General features: G+C 45.2%; 2 protein-coding genes across 13 annotated transcripts in view; one reads left to right on the plus strand and one right to left on the minus strand.

The window, feature by feature from the left end:
* Positions 1–1041, minus strand: part of PARN (poly(A)-specific ribonuclease) — a 179348-nt gene extending 178307 nt beyond the window's left edge. For 5 of the 9 annotated variants that reach the window (XR_011564032.1, XM_070779701.1, XM_019987931.2 and 2 more), the window contains exons 1-2: positions 888–1040; positions 478–555 (exon numbers count right to left, since the gene is read on the minus strand). Coding sequence is in view for 5 of the 9 variants with exons in the window: in XM_070779701.1 (XP_070635802.1) it covers positions 478–555; positions 888–906 (97 nt within the window). In the remaining 4 variants the exon portion in view is untranslated. Of the gene's footprint in view, positions 1–477; positions 556–811 lie in introns of all 9 variants that reach the window. The other 4 variants (XM_070779697.1, XM_070779698.1, XM_070779696.1 and 1 more) reach the window with 4 other exon arrangements.
* Positions 1042–6647: 5606 nt separating this feature from the next.
* BFAR (bifunctional apoptosis regulator) overlaps positions 6648–22418 on the plus strand; it is a 31687-nt gene continuing 15916 nt past the window's right edge. Inside the window, exons 1-4 of one of the 4 annotated variants that reach the window (XM_019987804.2) lie at positions 6648–6863; positions 19164–19320; positions 19470–19605; positions 21612–21948. In XM_019987804.2, coding sequence (XP_019843363.1) covers positions 21686–21948 — 263 coding nt within the window. In that variant the 5' untranslated portion in view covers positions 6648–6863; positions 19164–19320; positions 19470–19605; positions 21612–21685. Of the gene's footprint in view, positions 6864–19118; positions 19140–19163; positions 19321–19469; positions 19606–21611; positions 21949–22418 lie in introns of those variants that run through there. The other 3 variants (XM_019987803.2, XM_019987801.2, XM_070779702.1) reach the window with 3 other exon arrangements.

Here is a 22418-nt window from a genome sequence, read left to right on the forward strand (position 1 = left end):
ACGGTGGGGATGGTGGCATTCCAGTGTGACTGTCCTTCATGTCACTTAACTTTTAAAACCACTTAAAAATGGTTAAAAGGATACATTTTATGCTATGTGTATTTCACCACACACCAAAAAAGGCCTGACCCTAACTCTCAAGCTCTGTTCCACACTTCGTCCAGCTGTTTTTCAGCAGCATAAAAACCATAGTCTCTTATCTGCAACCCTCAAGAGTTCGAACCACCACAAACCCAGTCAGGAAACCCAACGCACCTCTTTCGTGCTTTTGAAACGTTTAAGAGGAAACGTGGAGACTCATGCACCCTGACCCAGAAAACTCAAACAGGGAGGAGCGACCAGCAGGTATAAGCCCAGGCCAGAGGTCAGGAGGGCGCGGGGGTGGGGGGTGAGAGGTCGGGGGTGGGGGTGGCGGGCAGGAGGAGGCTGGGCTATGCACTGCAGGGTGCCAGCCTCGAGCTTGCAAGCGAGGGATACCTGAGAACTCCCCATCGATGGCGAAGAAGTCGGCCTCCTCTATGGCCTGGTACACTTTGTGAAGATTACTCTTAAAATCTGCGGAGAAACCGAGAAGAGGCTCAGAATCGGTGGCCTGGCTTCCTGCCCACGAGTTACTAGGGGGATAGGGAAGGAGGGAGGGGAGCTTCCAAGGATCCTGGGATGAGAGGACAAGTCCTTAAGGGGTGCACAGACCAGAGGGGTATAAGCCCAGAGGGGTGCACTGGCCAGAGACGAACAAGGCCCCAAGAGGCGCAAAAGGGGAGCAAACCCCTGAGGGGACTGCCTCTGCCCCAGGCCGGGTCAAGTAGACCTGCCGCGGTGCGGGCCTAGCAGGCCGGGTGAGGAACTGCCGCGAGGAGGCGGGGAGGTGTACAGCGGACACGCACTGCTCCTGATTATCTCCATTCTGCGGAGTGGCCAGGCCTCCGGCCCCGCCCGGGCCCGCCTCGACCGTTCCACTCGCGAAGTTCCGCGGCGACAGCGCTGGCAGCCGCGGCAGAGATCACGGGGGCGACTTCCGGAAACAGCGCGCGCCGGCGCGCGTCACGTGCCCCTGCGTCATTTTGGGGGCGGGGCCAAGGGTTGGTTTCGTTCCCGGGAGGCAGCAGGGGCGTGGCTATCAAAGTTCTCCAAGGCGTGGTCTCACTGGAGACCACCAGACTTGGACCTTTTACTTGAGAAGTGTGAGTGACCTGACATCCATCCAATTGATGAGGAAATATTTCCTGAGTTCCAATTATGTGCCAGACACCCTGAAAGGAGTGGGGATACAGGGATGAATAGAAAAGACAAGATGCCTAACCCTGTTGGTGCTTAACTTGAGGGACGAGCAGAAAGTCAGGCAAGATTCAAATTTGCCACTTGGAAATCCGAAGATCTGGTTAAAGAGAAAGAGCAGAATGCTGCAATAAGAATAATGGGAAAGAGGGTTATTTGCAGAGGCGACAGGGAACGCAAAGCTGAGACCCTTAGCTGTGGCACTAGCTACTGGGAATACGATGGTGAGCAAAACAGATGAGGTCCTGCATAATGGAGTTTTATGTTGGTTATTGGTTTGCTGTTGATTCCCAGAGCCTACAACACTGCTGACATGAGCAGATGCTCCATAAACATGGATTGGTCAAAAGAATTTACCATCAGTTCAGTTAAGTCGCTCAATCGTATCCGACTCTTCACGACCCCATGAACCTCGCAGCACTTCGTGACCCCATGAACCACAGCACGCCAGGCCTCCTTGTCCACCACCAACTCCCGGAGTTTACCCAAACTCATGTCCATTGAGTCGGTGATGCCATCCAACTGTCTCATCCTCTGTCATCCCCTTCTGCTCCTGCCCTCAATCTTTCCCAGCATCAGGGTCTTTTCAAACGAGTCAGCTCTTCACATTAGGTGGCCAAAGTATTGGAGTTTCAGCTTCAACATCAGTCCTTCCAATGAACACCCAGGACTGATCTCCCTTAGCATGGACTGGTTGGATCTCCTTGCAGTCCAAGGGACTCTCAAGCGTCTTCTCCAACACCACAGTTCAAAAGCATCAATTCTTCGGCACTCAGCTTACTTTATAGTCCAACTCTCACATCTATACATGACTACTGGGAAAACCATAACCTTGACTAGACAGACCTATGTTGACAAAGTAATGTCTCTGCTTTTTAATATACTGTCTAGGAGAAGGCAATGGCACCCCACTCCAGTACTCCTGCCTGGAAAATCCCATAGATGGAGGAGCCTGGTGGGCTGCAGTCCATGGGGTCACTGAGGGTTGGACACAACTTGAGCGACTTCACTTTCACTTTTCACTTTCACGCATTGGAGAAGGAAATGGCAACCCACTCCAGTGTTCTTGCCTGGAGAATCCCAGGGACAGGGGAGCCTGGTGGGCTGCCATCTATGGGGTCACACAGAGTCAGACACGACTGAAGTGACTTAGCAGCAGCAGCAGCAGCAGGTTGGTCATAACTTTCCTTCCAAGGAGTAAGCATCTTTTAATTTAATGGCTGCAATCACCATCTATTACTGTGGGCAGGAATCCCTTAGAAGAAATGGAGTAGCCATCAGTCAACAAAAGAGTCCAAAATGCAGTACTTGGGGGCAATCTCAAAAACAACAGAATGATCTCTGTTCGTTTCCAAGGCAAACCATTCAATATGATGGTAATCCAAGTCTATGTCCTGACCAGTAACACTGAAGAAGCTGAAGTTGAATGGTTCTATGAAGACCTACGAGACCTTTTAGAACTAACACCCAAAAAAGATGTCCTTTTCATTATAGGGGACTGGAATGCAAAAGTAGGAAGTCAAGAAACACCTGGAGTAACAGGCAAATTTGGCCTTGGAGTACAGAATGAAGCAGGGCAAAGGCTAATAGAGTTTTGCCAAGAGAATACACTGGTCATAGCAAACACCCTCTTCCAACAACACAAGAGAAGACTCTATACATGGACATCACCAGATGGTCAACACCGAAATCAGATTGATTATATTCTTTGCAGCCAAAGATGGAGAAGCTCTATACAGTCAGCAAAAAAAAGACCGGGAGCTGACTGTGGCTCAGATCGTGAACTCCTTATTGCCAAATTCAGACTTAAATTGAAGACAGTGGGGAAAACCACTAGACCATTCAGGTATGACCTAAATTAAATCCCTTATGATTATACAGTGGAAGTGAGAAATAGATTTAGGGGACTAGATCTGATAGACAGAGTGCCTGATGAACTATGGATGGAGGTTCGTGACATTGTACAGGAGACAGGAATCAAGACCATCCCCAAGAAAAAGAAATGCAAAAAAGCAAAATGGCTGTCTGAGAATTCACCTTGGTCTTTCACAAAAGCTGTATGAAGTTGGTTAGATGATCTGGCTTCTAAGGCTCAGTCAAGATGTTAGTGGTCAGAGAGAAAGTGTTACTCAGTCGTGTCTGATTCTTTGTGACCCCATGGACTGTAGCCTGTCAGGCTTCTCTGTCCATGGAATTCTCCAGGCAAGAATATTGGAGTGGGTTGCCATTCCCTTCCCCAGGGAATCTTCCTGACCCAGGGGTCAAACCTGGGTCTCCTGCACTGGAGGCAGATTCTTTACCATCTGTTTATTAGGTCTGGAATTATTCGATATTCCTAAGCTTCGATTTTCTCTTCCACTAAATCAGTCTTAGGATCAGGGTTGATAATGTATGTGACTTGTAAAGCACTGTAGAAATAAATGTGTCAATAAGCTATGATCAGGGTTCTGACCTGCTGTCACATTTCCCTGAATTCACCCCTTAGGTTTGGGAGAAATGCTGAGTACAAACCACTTGGTCTTTTTGAAAAGAAAATAACCATTTTCCCCCAAAAGAAAATATTATGTACCCTAAAGAACAAGTAAGAGTGTGACCATATTATCCCCACCAGGTGCCACAAGTCCATTTTCCTCTCCTCATTCATAGGAAATTTATATATAGTTAGCTATGTCCTCTATTCTTAGTGTAAGCAGCAGTGTCTGTGTAAATGTGAAAACCAATACAAGTAGTCAAACTTAAAATCTGAAATATCTCTCTGCCTACTGGTATCAGCTTTGAAAGTCCTAGATAGAAAGTAGTGGCCACATATGGCCACTTAAATTTTAAGTAATTTAAGTTCAATAATTATCAAAACTTACAGTAAAGCTACATTAATCAAAACAGTGTGGCACTGACATAAATAGACATGGAGACTAATGAAATAGAGTAGACAGCCCACAAATACACCCTTGAATATACATTCAAATGATTTGGATGCCAAGCTCATTCAATGAGGAAAGGATACTCTTTTCAATAAATGCTGTTGAGAAAATTGAATATCCACATTCAAAAGAATGAAGTTAGACCCTTACCTAACACTGTATAAATATTAACTCAAAGTAAATCAAACACCTAAATGCAAATGCCAAAACTGTAAAGATTTTAGAAGAAAGCATAGGCAAAATTTCATGACATTGGATTTGGCAATGATTTTTTTGGCTATAACACCAAAAGCACAAGCAAGAAAAGAAAAAAAATCAATGAATTGAATTATATCAAAATTTAAGACTTCTGTGCTTCAAAGGACACTACCAACAAGGTGAAAAGGCAACCCATAAAATGGGAGAAAATATTTGCAAACCATATATCTGATAATGGGTTAATATCTGTAATACAAAAAGAACTCCTACAACCCCAAAAACACAGAAGCAAACAATCCAGTATAAAAATGGGCATGTGGAGTGGGGCTTCCCGGGTGGCTCAGTTGTAAAGACTTTGCCTGCCAATGCCAGAAACATGGGTTTGATCTCTGGTCTGGAAAGATTCCACATGCCACAGGGCAACTAAGCCCAGGCACCACAACTATTGAGCCTGTGCTCTGGAGCCCAGGAGCCACAGCTACTGAAGCCTGCACACCTAGAGCCTGAGCTCCACAACAAGGAGAAGCCCTAGCATCGAAACTAGAGAGTAGGCTCCATCCACCACAGCTAGAGAAAAGCAACAAAGACCCAGGACAGCCAAAATAAATAGATAAATAAAATTATTTTTCAAGTGGACAAAGAACTTAAATGTTTCTTCCAAGAAGATATAAATGGCCAATAAGCTCATGAAAAGATGCCGAACATCACAAATGCAAGTGAAAACCAAAATGAGGTTTCATTTCATGCCTATTAGGTGAGAAATTGGAACTTTGCCCACTGCTAGTGGGAATGTAAAATGGTACAGTCCCTATGGAAAACATTATGGCCTGTCTTTAAAAATTAAAAATAGAATTATCAAATGTAATGCAGCAATTCCACTTCTGGGCATGCACCCAAACTAACTGAAAGTAGAGGTTTGACTAGGTATTTGTACACCCATATCCATAGCAGCATAATTCACAATAGACAAAAAGCGGAAACAACCCAAGTATCCGTCACCAGATAAACTGGATAAACAAAATGTTGTGTATACATACAATGGAATATTATTCTACCTCTAAATGGAAGGAAATTCTGACACGTTACAAAGTAGATGAACCTGGAGAACACTATGGTGGGTGAAATAAGCCAGTCACAAGACAAACACTGTATGATCCCATTTACATGTGGTACCTAGATGGTAGTTATCAGAGGCTGGGGAAAACTATTGAGAATTGAATGAATATGAATTTCCAGTTTGGGAAGATGATAAAGTCCTAGAGATGGATGTGAGTCATGCTTGCACAATAATGTGGATACACTTAGTGCCAGTGAATTACACACTTGAAAATAGTTAAGATGGTAAATTTTGTCATGTATCTTTCACTGCAATGTTAAAAATATGGTGCTGCCTATTGCCAGACTATCCTCCAGAAAATGAGATCGTACACTCCTGGCACTAGCACAGAACTATCAGTCTTTTTACTTTTTGCACATTTGATTGCTAGGGGGGAAAATGATCAGTTTTATCAATCTGCAGGCCAGTGACTTAAAGCAGATAATCAGAATGAATTCTTAACTGGTGGCTCAGACAGTGAAGAACCCGCCAGCCTTTGATAGCTACCATCTAGCTATCGACCTGTGGAGAAGGAAATGGCAACCCACTCCAGTGTTTTTGCCTGGAGAATCCCAGGGACGGGGGAGCCTGGTGGGCTGCCATCTCTGGGGTCGCACAGAGTCGGATACGACTGAAGCGACTTAGCAGCAGCAGCAGCAGGGATCGACCTGGTATTGATCCCTGGGTTGGGAGGATCCCCTAGCGGAGTGCATGGCAACCCACTCCAGTATTTCCGCCTGGAGAGTCCCCATGGACAGAGGTGCCTGGCGGTTACAGTCCACGGGGTCGCAAAGAGTCGGACACGACTAAGCGCCTAAGCACACCACAGCACAGCTTAACGAACCAAGACGCTGGGTGAGGAAAAAACGTGGCGATAAGAAAGATATTTTAATAATCCGATTCTTAATACTGCAAATGGAAATATAACGACGGTCTTCTGATTTCTGCATACAATGTAACCGCCAAAAAAAAATCGTGGCGAGTACAGTACGGTCTTGTAATATTATTTTAATTTCCGGGCAAAGCTGTTTCCTGCAGTTAACAAAACAGACACCCCGCGGGAGCACCTTCAGCGTGTAACGCCCTGCGCTCAAGGTCTGTCCACCCAAGAGGAAGGGGCGGGGCTGGAGGTAGTACGCCTGCGCGGACCCCCAGGCGCGGGAGTGGCCGCTCTAGGCAGCGGGGAGGGCGCAGGGTTCAGGAGGTTGGGGAACAACTGCGGCCTGTCCTCTATGGTCGCGGGCCGGCGGGGTACCCTCCTCCGCAGTGAGTCCAAGGTTATTTCCGGAAGTGGAGCTGCTACCTCTTCCTCTGTGTCCGCGAAGGGGCCCAGGAAGGAGTTGACGGCCAGGTTGGCCATGAGCGCGGAGGTAAGAAGCGGCTTGGCGGAGGGTAGCCAGGGTGCGGAGGGTAGCCAGGGTGCGGGCGGGCTCGACTTAGGGTGTGGAAGGAGGCGGTGGAGGACGGGCTCGGAGGAGGTGGGCGGGATCTCCCCTCCCACACCTGGGTTCTGTGCAGCCTCAGCCCTAGCTTTGAGGCGCGGACCCCCACTTGGCCAGCTTCTCCATCTTTCCCCAGAGCCCCACCTCGGCAAGCCGGTTACTGGACCTCACGTGTGTTCTCTCCCGGGTCACAGTCCGAGCCTGTAGTTTCTGGATTTCCGCCTCCACCCTCCCCAGGGCGAGACGGAGAGGACGTGGCTGCCTCACACTTCGGAGGGAGATGACCGGGACCCTGCCCCTGGGAGCGCGGCTCGCAGCCTGCGACAGCGCGTGCAGAATTGACCGGGCACCTGATAGACGCCAGACTGGGCTTCAGATCTAATTAGCCGGGTGCGTTCTGGCCCCAGGGCTGAACGAATGAACCCGTTTTAAAAGAATATAAGGGACTCGCAGAAAGGAAAAGTGAAACCCAGAGTCACACTCCCAGCTCTTGTGATTGTGACTTCATGGCTTAGAAATCTGGACTTATGCAAAAGAGAGTTCTCTGTAATTAAAAAAAAAAAAAGGCAAAAGAGAATCAGGCCCTGTCTGATAGGAGATCTTTGGCGGGGCAGAAGGCGGCCCTCCAACTTGGGTGGGGAGAAGGAGCCAGGTGCTGTCTTGCCCTCCGTAGTCCTCGTTGGGTCCTTCCCACCGAAGCCCATTGGCCAGTCCTTGGCCAGACCTTGTAAACGGTCTTGATGACACGCTCTGAAACGCCAATCAGATCAGATCAGATCAGATCAGTCGCTCAGTCGTGTCCGACTCTTTGCGACCCCATGAATCGCAGCATGCCAGGCCTCCCTGTCCATCACCAACTCCCGGAGTTCACTGAGACTCACGTCCATCGAGTCAGTGATGCCATCCAGCCATCTCATCCTCTGCCGTCCCTTTCTCCTCTTGCCCCCAATCCCTCCCAGCATCAGAGTCTTTTCCAATGAGTCAACTCTTCGCAGGAGGTGGCCAAAGTACTGGAGTTTCAGCTTTAGCATCATTCCTTTCAAAGAAATCCCAGGGCTGATCTTCAGAATGGACTGGTTGGATCTCCTTGCAGTCCAAGGGACTCTCAAGAGTCTTCTCCAACACCACAGTTCAAAAGCATCAATTCTTCGGCGCTCAGCCTTCTTCACAGTCCAACTCTCACATCCATACATGACCACAGGAAAAACCATAGCCTTGACTAGACGGACCTTTGTTGGCAAAGTAATGTCTCTGCTTTTGAATATGCTATCTAGGTTGGTCATAACTTTCCTTCCAAGGAGTAAGTGTCTTTTAATTTCATGGCTGCAGTCACCATCTGCAGTGATTTTGGAGCCCAGAAAAATAAAGTCTGACACTGTTTCCACTGTTTCCCCATCTATTTCCCATGAAGTGATGGGACCAGATGCCATGATCTTCGTTTTCTGAATGTTGAGCTTTAAGCCAACTTTTTCACTCTCCACTTTCACTTTCATCAAGAGGCTTTTGAGTTCCTCTTCACTTTCTGCCATAAGGGTGGTGTCATCTGCATATCTGAGGTTATTGATATTTCTCCCAGCAACCTTGATTCCAGCTTGTGCTTCTTCCAGTCCAGCATTTCTCATGATGTACTCTGCATACAAGTTAAATAAGCAGGGTGACAATATACAGCCTTGACGTACTCCTTTTCCTATTTGGAACCAGTCTGTTGTTCCATGTCCAGTTCTAACTGTTGCTTCCTGACCTGCATACAAATTTCTCAAGAGGCAGATCAGGTGGTCTGGTATTCCCATCTCTTTCAGAATTTTCCACAGTTTATTGTGATCCACACAGTCAAAGGCTTTGGCATAGTCAATAAAGCAGAAATAGATGCTTTTCTGGAACTCTCTTGCTTTTTCCATGATCCAGTGGATGTTGGCAATTTGATCTCTGGTTCCTCTGCCTTTTCTAAAACCAGCTTGAACATCAGGAAGTTCACGGTTCACATATTGCTGAAGCCTGGCTTGGAGAATTTTGAGCATTACTTTACTAGTGTGTGAGATGAGTGCAATTGTGCAGTACTTTGAGCATTCTTTGGCATTGCCTTTCTTTGGGAATGGAATGAAAACTGACCTTTTCCAGTCCTGTGGCCACTGCTGAGTTTTCCAAATTTGCTGGCATATTGAGTGCAGCACTTTCACAGCATCATGTTTCAGGATTTGGAATAGCTCCACTGGAATTCCATCACCTCCACTAGCTTTGTTTGTAGTGATGCTTTCTAAGGCCCACTTGACTTCACATTCCAGGATGTCTGGCTCTAGGTCAGTGATCACACCATCGTGATTATCTGGGTCGTGAAGATCTTTTTTGTACAGTTCTTCTGTGTATTCTTGCCACCTCTTCTTAATATTTTCTGCTTCTGTTAGGTCCAAACCATTTCTGTCCTTTATCGAGCCCATCTTTGCGTGAAATGTTCCTTTGGTATCTCTGATTTTCTTGAAGAGATCCCTAGTCTTTCCCATTCTGTTGTTTTCCTGTATTTCTTTGCATTGATTGCTGAAGAAGGCTTTCTTATCTCTTCTTGCTATTCTTTGGAACTCTGCATTCAGATGTTTATATTTTCCTTTTCTCCTTTGCTTTTCGCTTCTCTTCTTTTCACAGCTATTTGTAAGGCCTCCCCAGACAGCCATTTTGCTTTTTTGCATTTCTTTTCCATGGGAATGGTCTTGATCCCTGTCTCCTGTACAGTGTCACAAACCTCATTCCATAGTTCATCAGGCACTCTATCTATCAGATCTAGGCCCTTAAATCTATTTCTCACTTCCACTGTATAATCATAGGGGATTTGATTTAGGTCATACCTGAATGGTCTAGTGGTTTTCCCTACTTTCTTCAATTTCAGTCTGAATTTGGCAATAAGGAGTTCATGGTCTGAGCCACAGTGAGCTCCTGGTCTTGTTTCTGCTGACTGTATAGAGCTTCTCCATTTTTGGCTGCAAAGAATATAATCAGTCTGATTTCAGTGTTGACCATCTGGTGATGTCCATGTATAGAGTCTTCTCTTGTGTTGTTGGAAGAGGGTGTTTGTTATGACTAGTGCATTTTCTTGGCAAAACTCTATTAGTCTTTGCCCTGCTTCAATGCCAGTGGGAAGGAGTTTTACTACCTCCCTCTCCTGGAGCACGTCCCAGAGCTGACCCGCAAGAATGCACTTGTGGGTTGGGTTGGGTTGGGTTTGTTTTTGTCACAGCTGGCTTATAAACAAGCCCGCCTAGGGATATACAAACCCATGTGCTCAGTGTTTCCCTGCATATCTCTATAAACTTGATGGGAAAATTGTGCTGCTCCAGGGCAGTTGTTGTTATTGTTGTTTTTTTGAAGTTCTGGTATTTGGCACAGGTACTACTTACCTGAGTGAGTGAAGTCGTTCAGTCGTGTCCGACTTTTTGCGACCCCGTGGACTGTAGCCCACCAGGCTCCTCCGTCCATGGGATTCTCCAGGCAGGAATACTGGAGTGAGCTGCCATTTCCTTCTCCAGGGGATCTTCCTGACCCAGGGATCAAACCCAGGTCTCCCGCATTGCAGGCAGACACTTTAACCTCTGAGCCACCCTGGTGGCTACCTAGCTGGCACTAAATAAACACCACTATTAATAATTGCTAATGCCAATCAATCACACAGCAGATTTTCGGACTATCTGTAGATAGAAATCAGTCATTTAAGCTTCCTTCAAAGGAATTGTTACTATCCTGAACTTAGAAATGGGAAATAGAGGCTCAGAGGAGATAGATGGACTGTGTCACTCTTAAAATGGTACTATTTCAATTATACTAACATCTCCAGGGAAATCGTAGTCTAGGAGATGAGAAAACATGCACAAATGAAAGTTACATTAGTGCACAGAGGCAGGAAGGATTAATTTGAGCTATGAGGAAGGTTAGTCATTAAAGATTTTCAAGTGATGGTTGATTTGGGTCTTGTCAGTTGGACACTTTTGACCCGGAGATGGTGTGTATCTGTGTTACAGATAGAACAATGTGGGGAAAGGGCAGGAATTAACAGGTGGGACTAGAGTATAACCTATGAGTAGGTGAGTAGCAGGAGGTGGTCAGGAAAATAGTAAAAACGAACACTTAACTGCACTTACTGTATGCCAGGCACTATTCTGAGTGCTGTGCGTGCATTAATTCATTTAATCCTGTCAACAACCCTATCAGGCAGGTACTACCCATATCCCCATTTTACGGATTAAGAAACTGAGGCACAGACAGGTTAAGTAACTTGCCGAGGTTAACACAACCTAATAATTGGAATCATTGGGATTTGAATGCAGTCATTCTGGCACCAGAGTCCGTGCTCTTAGTTAAAAAGTTCTGTTGATTGCAACTGGGCCATAAAGATCCTTAATGACTGTGGGGTTTATACTCTCACTGTTGGGAAGGTTTTGAGTAAAGGAAGGACTTGATCAGGATTTTGCTCCAGGAGGGTGATTGGGACTGTGGTGAGAGGAAGGATTGAGAGGGGAGGAAATGAAGTTGGAAATGTTATTTAAGCTTGATTTCGTTACTGTCTTGCCTCACCTTGTGTGAAACATATACTTAGGATTTTAAGTGTTTATTTGTATGTAACAGCTCTCAGTTCCCAAACATCCATGTAAGTAAGATCTGTGACAACCTAGAGGGGCAGGATAGGGTGAGAAGTGGGGGGAGAGGTTTAAGAAGGAGGGAACATACGTAATCTATGGTTGATTAATGTTGATGTATGGCAGAAACCAACACAATATTGTAAAGCAATTATCCTTCAATTAAAAATAACTTTTTTTTTTTTGGTAAAGAATATTCTAAGGGGCTTCTTTAAAAGGAGGATTCCTGGTCCTCTCTGCCAGATATCTTTGTTTGAATTTACCAAATTTCTGGGGTGATTCTGACAGAGGTTCTAAGAAATTTCTATGATAGAAATCAAAGGTTTGTGGGTTCTATTCTCAGCTCCAAATAACTAGAACTCAGCTTTGTGCCAGTCACTCTCAGGTACAACGATAGAATTCTCTGACTTGGTTCCTGACCTTCAAGAGCTCAGGATCTGGTTGGAGAGGCACAGGTTGCTCAAGCAGCAGTGTGCAAAACCTGAAAAGGATTCATGAGTTTAGAAATGCATGAGTCATAATGGGATAGTTTAAAAACTAGTAGCTAAGGTATGGGTTAGTGGTGACCACCAGTAGTTTTTGATCACTGTCTAAATTATTAGGCGTCACCAGTGTTTCACACAAGATAAGGCACACAGACCCTTCGCTGTGTGCTCTTGTCTTGCACAACAGCACTCCAGAGCAGTAAATCACAGGGCCTCCGAACGTGGGCAGCAAGTCAGTGTCCAGTTACATAGAATCATTGGGACAGTATATGTGTCCCAGGTCTTCTTTTTTCCCCATGGATTTTCAGACAGTTGTACCCTGTTAGTTAGGTATTTCTTTGGGAGACTATACGTACGGTTGGGGTGATAGATATCTTGTGATAATTATTTCCTAGCAGTTGTTTTCTATCAATTGTACCAACAGACCTAACCCATGAGCTGGCTGGCTACCTTTGCTCTAGTGATTCCTGACCCTGTTGAGAAAGAAAGTCTGTCTCTTTGAAGTTGGAAAAACACAGAGTTTTATACAATAAGAGCCTGGAAGTTCTTTTATGTTAATGAAAGCCAGTTTCCACCACCTGCAAGAAGTATTTACCACATTCTCTTTTTATTGCCACTTCTGATCTTTGCTTTGCTTACATTTGGACTCATTTCTGTGTATCTCATAATTACTAGAAATGGGTGTGTTTGGTCTTTGGACATTTGGTAATTTCTGTAGTGTTCTGCTAGTGTCTAAGTGGTGTCCCTAGGGGTGGACTTGGGGTGCCAGAAATGAGGTACACCCAAACACCGTCACCCCTACTTCTCGTGAATATTTCTGCTTGTTTATCTCCTAGGTGGAAGAGCATGGTCACCCTAACAGCCTCAAGCTGCAGTTCTCATTCCGAAATGCAGCAGTGTCAGATTCTGGTTTGAATTTGTCAGCTTCGCAGGGGCGCCTCTATGTTGTGGCTTAGACTGGTGTAGTGTACGAGGACAGGCTTTACATGAGACTGTGATTTAAAACCTGACCTGGAATTCCCTGGCTTCCACTGCAGGAGGCATGGGTTTGATCCCTGGTCAGGGAGCTAGGATCCCACATGCTCCACCGTGCAGCCAAAAAACAGAAAAAGTAAGAAAGAAAAGAAATTTGTGTTGTTTGAAAAAACAAAACAAAAACCGGACTCTGTCCTATACCAGTTAGGTCTCCAGTTTCTCGTCAGTAAAATGGAGATGATAGTAATAATTATCCCATAAGATTATTATACCTCTCACATTATATAAGGGCTCAATCAATATTGGCAATTGTCATTATTCTCTGTTGTTGGGCAGTATGTAATGGGGAGAAATAACCTAACTAGAGACCAATCTAAAGCCAAAATCATTGTATTCTTGCAGCCAACATCTCTGCTAAGAAATAGTTGAGATCACATTTTTCAGGCTGGAATCCCAATACATTAGCTCTTCAAAGACTTATTCCTAAAATGTTCGGTATGTATTATGGTCACAGCCAGTGTTTTGTTGAGTGAAGAAGTAGAACCATAATTTCACTGAACTAAGCAGCTTGATAATTTCGCTTTCTGAAGAATTAACAGTCATCACATAGTGAGGTCTTTAGAAGCTAAGGTATAAAAATTCTTAAACTGAAAATTAATGCATTCTACTTCAATAAACTCAATAAAAGTCTTATATTAATTTTCTTAAGTGTGAGTTGAGGGACTGAAGAATGAAGCAGGCTATGGCAGGGCCCCTGCTTCCTCCTGGAGAGTAGGCCTCTGGATAAATCCATAGATAAGCACTTGGCAAACAACTTGCCTTCCAGGGATGGAATAGCCAAATTCATTCCAGGGTCTTTAGTTACGTAGAATCATAGAATCGTTGGGACATTATATGTGTCCCAGCTCTTTTTCTCCCACCATGGATTTTCAGACAGTTGTACCCTGTCAGTTAGGTATTTCTTGGGGAGAACATGCATAGCTTTGGGGTGATAGATATCTTGTGATGATTATCTTCTAGCTATCGTTTCCTATCCGTTGTGCCAACAGACCTCACCCATGAACATTTTAGAAAATGTCAGCTGTGCAGTTGGTTCATGTGCTTATATTCATGTCATATTTCACATATTAATGCTTTCTAAGATTTTATGCCATTTCTTGACATGGCAACTTTAGAGATGGTGTGCTACTCAGGAAGTCGTGTCTCTCCAGGTGTTAAAAAGTTACAGGGTAGAGAATTCCGGGCATGCCAGTGGTTAGGACTGGGTGCTTCCACTGCGGAGGGCACAGGTTCAATCCCTCATTGGGGAACTAAGATCCCACATGCTGTGAGATGCAGCCAAAAACGTAATATAAAATTTAAAAAACATCCATGTCTCTTGCAATAAAAGCATGTGTGGTCATGTTAATAAATACAAGTTACATGGTAGAGTAAGTTGGTTATATGGCATGGGCGGGAAAGCCGCCACCTCAGCAATTCTTCACTTGTATGGATTGACACATGTCACCCGCTGGAACGTGATGCAGAAGACGGGACCATGAGCGCTTCCTGTGTGCTGTCCTCTTAATTCTGAGGCCAGTCCTGTCTGATCAGCAGCAGTAACCCCTTTGCTTATGTCTGGTGATGTGAGCCTTGGGGAGGATGAATAATTTGCCTTTGATCTCATGGCTGGTAGTGAAGCCGGGAATCAGAATCTGTCTTCTGATTTTAAAACTGAGGTGTATTACTCTGTCCCTCAGAACCAGGAATAGGTAAGACCTCCAAAAAATTAAGTGTTTTAAAGGCCTCTACTGAAATATTTGATAAATAGGTGCTAGGTCTGTGAGGATATAATGAGAATAAAGCCAGCTTAGGATTTTTAAACTTGACCCCTGCCCTCATCGGAGAAGGCAGTGGCACCCCACTCCAGTACTCTTGCCTGGGAAATCCCATGGACAGAGGAGCCTGGTAGGCTACAGTCCATGGAGCCGCCAAGAGTCGGACATGACTGAGCGACTTCACTTTCACTTCTCACTTTCATGCATTGGAGAAGGAAATGGCAACCCACTCCAGTGCTCTTGCCTGGAGAATCCTGGGGACAGAGGAGCCTGGTGGGCTTCTGTCTATGGGGTCGCACAGAGTCGGACACGACTGACGTGACTTAGCAGCCTGCCCTCATGCACAGCCATTCACACACGGAATCTCCTGCACCTCTGAGTCTAAAGCAGAATAGAAGGGGTAACGTAGAAAAATGTGAGGAAAACCTCATAAGTAACCACCTTCCCGCAATAAGTAACCACCCAACAGCAGAGAAAGAGAAAAATTATAAGCCCATAGATCTTCAGAAGCTTTCTAGCCTAAAAGGCTGGTCAGCCTAGAAATGTCACACTCTCATGCTGGACCCAGAAGGCAGCACCTTACGGAACAAGTTATGAAAAACACAAATATCAACTGAAATCTGGCAGCTGATGGACGTAAGGAAACCAGCTGGGTGACGATTGCAGCTCCCTCTGAAGCGGGCAGCTGCTCAGATACACAGCTTCAGTGGATTCTTAACACACAAAAGGAGCTCCTAGGGTTGCCAGATCTTCTGAATTTTCAGAAGCAGCCAGGAATCTGGATTTTTCTTTGACATCAGATTGTTTTAAATGCTGGCATCAAATTCAATAGAAAGTGGGGAAGGGGAAGGAGAAAGAGAAGCACCTCGTGAAAATTGCCTGTCTGAAGACTAGATGTTGGGACTTGGTGGTCCAGTGGTTAAGACTCTGCATTTCCAGTACAGATTTGATCCCTGGCCATCCCACATGCTATGCGGCCGGAAGAAAAAAAAGAACAGATGGTGCCACTGTTGAAACTGCCAGGTCGAGGAGGATGGCTGCTCTTGACAGGAATGCTGGGTCACTGGGGAGCAGCGGGGGTTACATTAATAAAGCCCTTATCTCTCTGGATAATCAGTGGTTCTTAGCCTTATCTGGATCTTGGTCCAGATAAGGTCCGCTTTGCATGCTATGTATGCATGCTGAGTCGCTACAGTCATATCTGACTCTGCGACCCCATGGACTGTAGCCCTCCAGACAATACTAGAGTGGGTTGCCATTTCCTTCTCCAGGGGATCTTCCTGACCCAAGGATGGATCCCATGTCTCCTGCACTGGCAGGAGGGTTCTTTTCCCCCTAGTGCTACCCGAGAAGCCCCAAGAGAGTAAATAAAAACCTAGATTTTCTTCAGGAAAACGCTTGTGTAGACAAGCACAAACTTGGCCCATGATTTCAGAGTGTGCCCTGACCCCCTGAAGAACCGACACAGACGTCAGCTGAAGAGCCAGCTTCAACTGTCAGAAACCGCAACTCTTCAGAGTGACTCAGAGCAGAGGTCTTCAATTCTGTGGTATCCAGGCAGTTGTTTTTAACTTGTCTCTGTTTGCAGTTTTGCAGGCTTTTCCAACTCAGGCATTTTTCCCATTCGTTTTGAGCAAGGTAATCAACACTGGTCTTGTCGTGCAGTGATTAAGCACAAACCTAAGTGTCTCCGTGTGGGCAGGGCACTGGGAGTGGGGCTGGAATGCTTCTCGCCCTGTCCTAACCACATGCCCCAGACTCCTCTGAGACCGCGACAGGAAGAGCAGCAGGCTGTGGGTGCGTCTAACACGAGCTTCCCCGTGAAGGAACTCAGCCAGCAAAGCTGCTCTCAGTTCAAGCCCCTTGCTGGGTCTGCCGAGTTGGTAGAGAATCGTCATAAACATCCTCAAAAGAGGCCTTTGCAGTGCAGGAGGGTGTGTTTATCCAAGTCAAAAGGCCACAGCTTGGAACTTTAGTATCTGAGCTACATTTTCATCACCTAGGAGGCGCTTTCCTCCTTTTGCTTTCCTGTTGCTTTCTTTAATGGAAAAAAACCCAAATACTTATACAAAAATAGCAGAAAAGATCAGTTGAATTCAGTTAAGTTGTGCACCCTTTCTCTGTTAACTTGCAGTTTTTCAATTTAAGGTAAAATGAAATGAGCAGAATTCCTAAGAAGTAATCAAAGTCCGTGCAGTTTCTAGTTTGTTGAAGACAATTAAAAAACAGAGTTAGTGGCCACTTCAGCTTTTCCAAACATGACTTTTAAAATACACTTTTGTTACCTTATTTTCTCTCATGAGAAATAACTTTCAGATCTGATAAACTAAGAATTATTGGTACATTCTAGTTTTAAAAGGTTGGAGAAATTTATTTCCATATATGTTGCCATTTCAAATGACTTCGAGATCCATACACTTGGCCTCACCCTAACCTCACAACCACAGTTTCATATCTCCACATGCTCACTAGGCAGAAATTTTGTCATCACCTCAAACTCAACTTTTCCGAAATTCGACTTACCTTCTTTTCAAGCTGGGCCCCATTAGTTTACAGGGACTCATTTTTTTTTTTTTTAATTATTTATTCAGTTGTGCCAGAGCTTTAGTTGCAGCATGCAGGCTCTTAGTTGGAGCATGTGGAATCTAGTTCCCTGACCAGGAATCGAACTGGGGCCCTCTGCATCAGGAGTGCAGAATGTTAACCACAGGACCACGAGGGAAGTCCCTGCCATGACCCATTTCTATCAGCAGACCCGCCTACTTCCCCAGTTCTAGAACCTAGACAACCTCTTTGATCATTCTCTCTAGTCACCAAAGCTCAGAAACAGCTCTTGTAATATCTCTTCATAGATTGATCTCTGTCTTTGCATTTTCATGTTTGTCACCATAGTCGCAGAAGTAACAGCACCTCCCTTCTGCCTTGTCCCAGCCCAGCCCACCTTCCTGATGAGATTTATCATCCTCAAGCACTGGAACGAGTGGCCTCTCCCTTCTCCAGCGGATCTGCCCGACCCAGGAATCTAACCAGGGTCTCCTGCATTGCAGGTGGATTCTTTACCAGCTGGACTACCAGGGAAGCCCACTCCTCAAGCACAGCTTTACTGATTTCATTTGCCTCCAGAACCTTTATGTGCCCTCATCTGCCCACCTGTCATGAACCAGGCATGGAACACAGGACTCTGTATCAGACCTGTATCTCCAGGTGTGTCACTCACTGCTCCCCAGGAAGCACCAAGGACAGCACCCCGATCAGGCCCATCTCTTCTCACCCCTGTGCAGCCCTCACCAGAAGCCTCTGTATCCTGCCTCTGACAGTGAATGTCGATGTGCTCGTGAATGCACTTCAAGTGCCCACCAGTGCCCAGCTCCTTGGTGATGCTCAGTAGCTCAAAATGGTCCAGTGATTATTTCCTGGGATAACTCTGTCCACATGGTAGTTGTTTAATTAGTATTGGACAAATAAAGGAATTGCTTTAACAAAATCATGATTCCTTTCTCTGAAAACCTGTATATATGAGCTCTCTCAAGTAATTTGAAGAGACTTCCCAGAGAAAAGCAGAAAATGTTTAAATGTTTCTTAAAAATACAGATAAGACTTCCTTGTCCAGTGGTTAAGAATCTGCCTGCCAATGCAGGGGACACCGGTTCGATCTTGGTTTGGGAAGATTCCACATGCCACAGGGCAGCTTGAGCCTGTGAACCTCAACTACTGAAACTCACAATACCTGCCAAGCTTGAGCCTGAGCTTGGCAACAAGAGAAGCTACCACAGGGAGAAGCCTGCACACCGCACGAGGAAGTCCTCTCTTGCCACAGCTAGGGGAAGCCCAAACACAGCAATGCAGACCCAGTGCAGCCAAAAATAAGTAAAATTCAGTTAGTTTTTTAAAAAATACAAATAATCAGCAAATGTGGTTTATTTTTATGATTTTCTCTGTATTTTTGCAGTTATAACCTCATTTTCATTAAGAACAGCTTAGTAAATACAGAAAACCAAAACCAAAAAAATCATCCTCTTCCCACCCAACAAAGCAACTACTAATGTTGTTCTGTCACCAAGTCATGTCTAATTCTTCTCGACCCCATGGACTGTAGCATGCCAGGCTTTCCTGTTCCTCACCATCTCGTGGAGTTTGCCCAAGTTCATGTCCATTAAATCAGTGATGCCATCCAACCATCTCATCCTCTGTCACTCCCCTCTCTGCTTCCCTCAGTTTTTCCATCAGGGTCTTTTCCAGTGAGTCAGCTGTTTGCATCAGGTGGCCAAAGTATTGGAGCTTCAGCTTCAGCATCAGTTCTTCCAAAAGGTATTCACAGTTGATTTCTTTTAGGATTGACTGGTTTGATCTCCTTGCTGTCCAAGGGACTCTCAAGAGTCTTCTCCAACACCACAGTTCAAAAGCATCAACTCTTCAGCTCTCTGCCTTTATGGTCCAGCTCTCACATCCATATATGACTACTGGAAAGACCATAGCCTACTAACATTAGGTTGGTGCAAACGTAATTGTGGTTTAATTAAAGTTGTGAATTTTAAATCATTATAACTAGGCTCAAATGCATCATTATTAATCAAAATAGGAACCGTTACAATCAACACCAATTTTGCCAACAAGCAATAACTGTGTTTATTCCTATAGCATAAAAATCTGTGCTTCAGGATTTGACAAGCTCTTTGAAAGCATTTTTTCCCTCCTGCTGGTTTGTGGAAACGTTTTCCCTGCAAAAAGTTGTTGAGATGCTTGAAGAAGCCGTAATCGGTTGGCAAGAGCTCAGGTGAATATGGTCAATGAGATAGAAGTTCGTAGCGCAATTTGTTCAACTTTTGAAGCATTGGTTGCTGGGCGTTGTCATGGAGAAGAACTGGGCCCTTTCTGTTGACCAATGCTGACTGTAGGCAGTGCATGTCATTGATTTGCTGAGCATACTTCTCGGATGGAATTGTTTCTTAGGGATTCAGGAAGCTGTAGCGGATCAGACGGGCAGCAGACCACCAAATGGTGGCCATGGTTTGTGTTCTTGTGTTTATAGATTTTCTTGTTTAGAATAGTGTTATCATGCTTAATTTACAATTTGTGCCCTGTAAAAAGTGATACAATTCCCTGAAAATCAGAGAAGTTGTTAGCATTTAAGGTCTACTTACAGCATGCCAGGCACTTCCATTGCATTCTCTTACCTAACTCTCAAAACCTCCCAATGAGCTCAACACTGTTGTTGTTTATTGTTGTTTAGTTGCTAAGTCGTGTCTGACTCTGTGACCCCATGGATTTTAGCCCACCTGGCTCCTCAGTCCATGGAATTTCCCAGGCAAGAATCCTGGATTGAGTTGCCATTTCCTTCTCTAGGGGATCTTCCTGTCCCAAGGATCGAACCTACATCTCCTGCATTGCAGACAATCCTTTACCACTGAGCCACCAGGGAAGCCCCTATTACCACCCCTATTAATAGATGAGAGACCTGAGACTCAAATCCAGAGGGCAGAGCGGGATAAGAACGCAGGCAGCCCAGCCCTGGGACCTGTGTTCTCAACCACTGTGCCTGTGAAGAGTCCTTCTCTGTGAGACCAGTGTGGGTGATCGACAGCAACTTACTTTCTTTCCTGTAATAATAGATTGAGAAACATCCCACCAGTGTCTGTGCATGCTAATTCCAGTAGCAATATGAATAATAATTTCTTTCGCCCCTGTTTACACCATCCACCACCCTAGTTCACCATCTCTAACCCTCACAAGGGCTTCCTAGATGGCACTAGTGGTAAAGAACCCACCTGCCAATGCAGGAGACATAAGAGACATGGGTTCAATCTCTGAAGTTGAAAAGATCCCCTGGAGAAGGAAATGGCAACCCACTCCAGTATTCTTGCCTGGAGAACCCCATGGACAGAGGAGCCTGGTGGGCTACAGTCCATGGGGTTGCAAAGTGTGGGATAAGACTGAAGCAGCTTACCACAGCACAACCCTCGTAAGACACTGTGAAGTTGAGGAAATACGGCTGGGAGAGCCCAGGTACCTTAGTCCCAGAGATGGAGAGTTGAACTTCTAACTCCATGCCCTCATCATACTGCTTCTCAATAAAAATCCCTTAAGACCCAGATAAGAATGAGAAGAGAATGGTCCTTTGCCATTAGCTTATTAGTGACATTAGCATGTTTCTGTGACACCAAACTAGCGGGATCCAGTAGGCAGGATGTGCATGTTTGGGTTGATTTGGGGAGAGAGGAGGGATGTTTAGCCCCAGGCGAGTAGGCCTGGCATAGGGCATCTCAGAGAACCAGGCCTCTCTTCCAGGTACCGTCCCTATGGGAGCCTCTGAAGTCAGATGTTAAATAATTACCTCAGGGGAAGGCAGATTCGTTTGGATAATATCTGTTGTTTATATGAAGTGCATCTGTTATTGCCAACTCGAGACATTTTAGTGGGCCAAGAATCTGGTTTATTTAAAGTTTGTACATTGAAAGGATGTCACAGATTTCATTGAGAAAACTGAGGCCAGAGAAATTAAATCTTCCAAGGACGTTAGCAGGGAAGGATCTAGAATTCTCCAGCCTCTCCCCACCCAAGCCCATTGAACTTTCCTTTGCACTCTTTAGCTTTACCTAATTTTCGAAAGTGTGACAGTAAGTCAAAAAATTTAGTGATGTTTATGTGGTTTACGAAATGTAAATTTTTAGAAACCAAGTTTGTCACATTTAAAAATCAGAACTTTAATAGAATATGTGTCATCTCAAACACCTGCTAAATTATTTGACCTATTTCTCTTGTTTGTCTCTCTTTTTCCCCTAGATTTAATGTCATCTTGCATCGGTCTGCTGAGTCTGTAATTTTCTAAGTCTATGGATTCCAGAATTTGCTAAGAGATGGAGGAGTCTCCGCAGAATGATCTGGATGCAGCAAGCCTTGAGAAAAATGAGCCACTTGAGAGCACCAGCCCTCAGATTTCCATTAATGAATTCTCCTGCCACTGCTGTTATGACATCCTGGTTAACCCCACCACCTTAAACTGTGGGCACAGCTTCTGCCGGCACTGCCTAGCTCTGTGGTGGGCCTCTTCGAAGAAAACAGAGTGTCCAGAATGCAGAGAAAAATGGGAAGGTTTCCCCAAAGTCAATATTCTCCTCAGGTAATGCTCAAGTCCGTACGGGTAGCTCACTGGGCTTGTACAGCGTGGTTTCTCTTAATGGGAGCAGCCACGTCTGGAAAGGCCAGAGACGTGGAGCCCACTGCCTCGGGGTCACTCTTGGCCCGCTGGCATGTGAGTCAGGGGACTCAAAGGCCTGCCAGTCCTGATTCCCTTCCTCACAGGTGACCGTGATATGTTTATTATTTATTATAAATGAAGGAAAGAAAGAAACTGGTTACCAGACCGTTTTCTGTAACCCTTGGTGCATAATACTTCTGACTGATTTGTGTTCACTGAGAACACCCTAGAATAGAGGAAGTGGTCTAACTGTATGATTCTGAATAACTAGTGTGATGCTGATTTTCATAATCCCTTCTAAACTCTGTTGCACTTACATTCATAGAGTTTCTCATGTGTGGCATCACACAGCAGATAAGACCTTTAGATGGTGGGTTTTTTCCTTTTTCTAT

This window comes from Bos indicus, chromosome 25 (assembly GCF_029378745.1).
Source record: "Bos indicus isolate NIAB-ARS_2022 breed Sahiwal x Tharparkar chromosome 25, NIAB-ARS_B.indTharparkar_mat_pri_1.0, whole genome shotgun sequence".
In the NCBI taxonomy this organism is placed as follows: Eukaryota; Metazoa; Chordata; class Mammalia; order Artiodactyla; family Bovidae; genus Bos; species Bos indicus.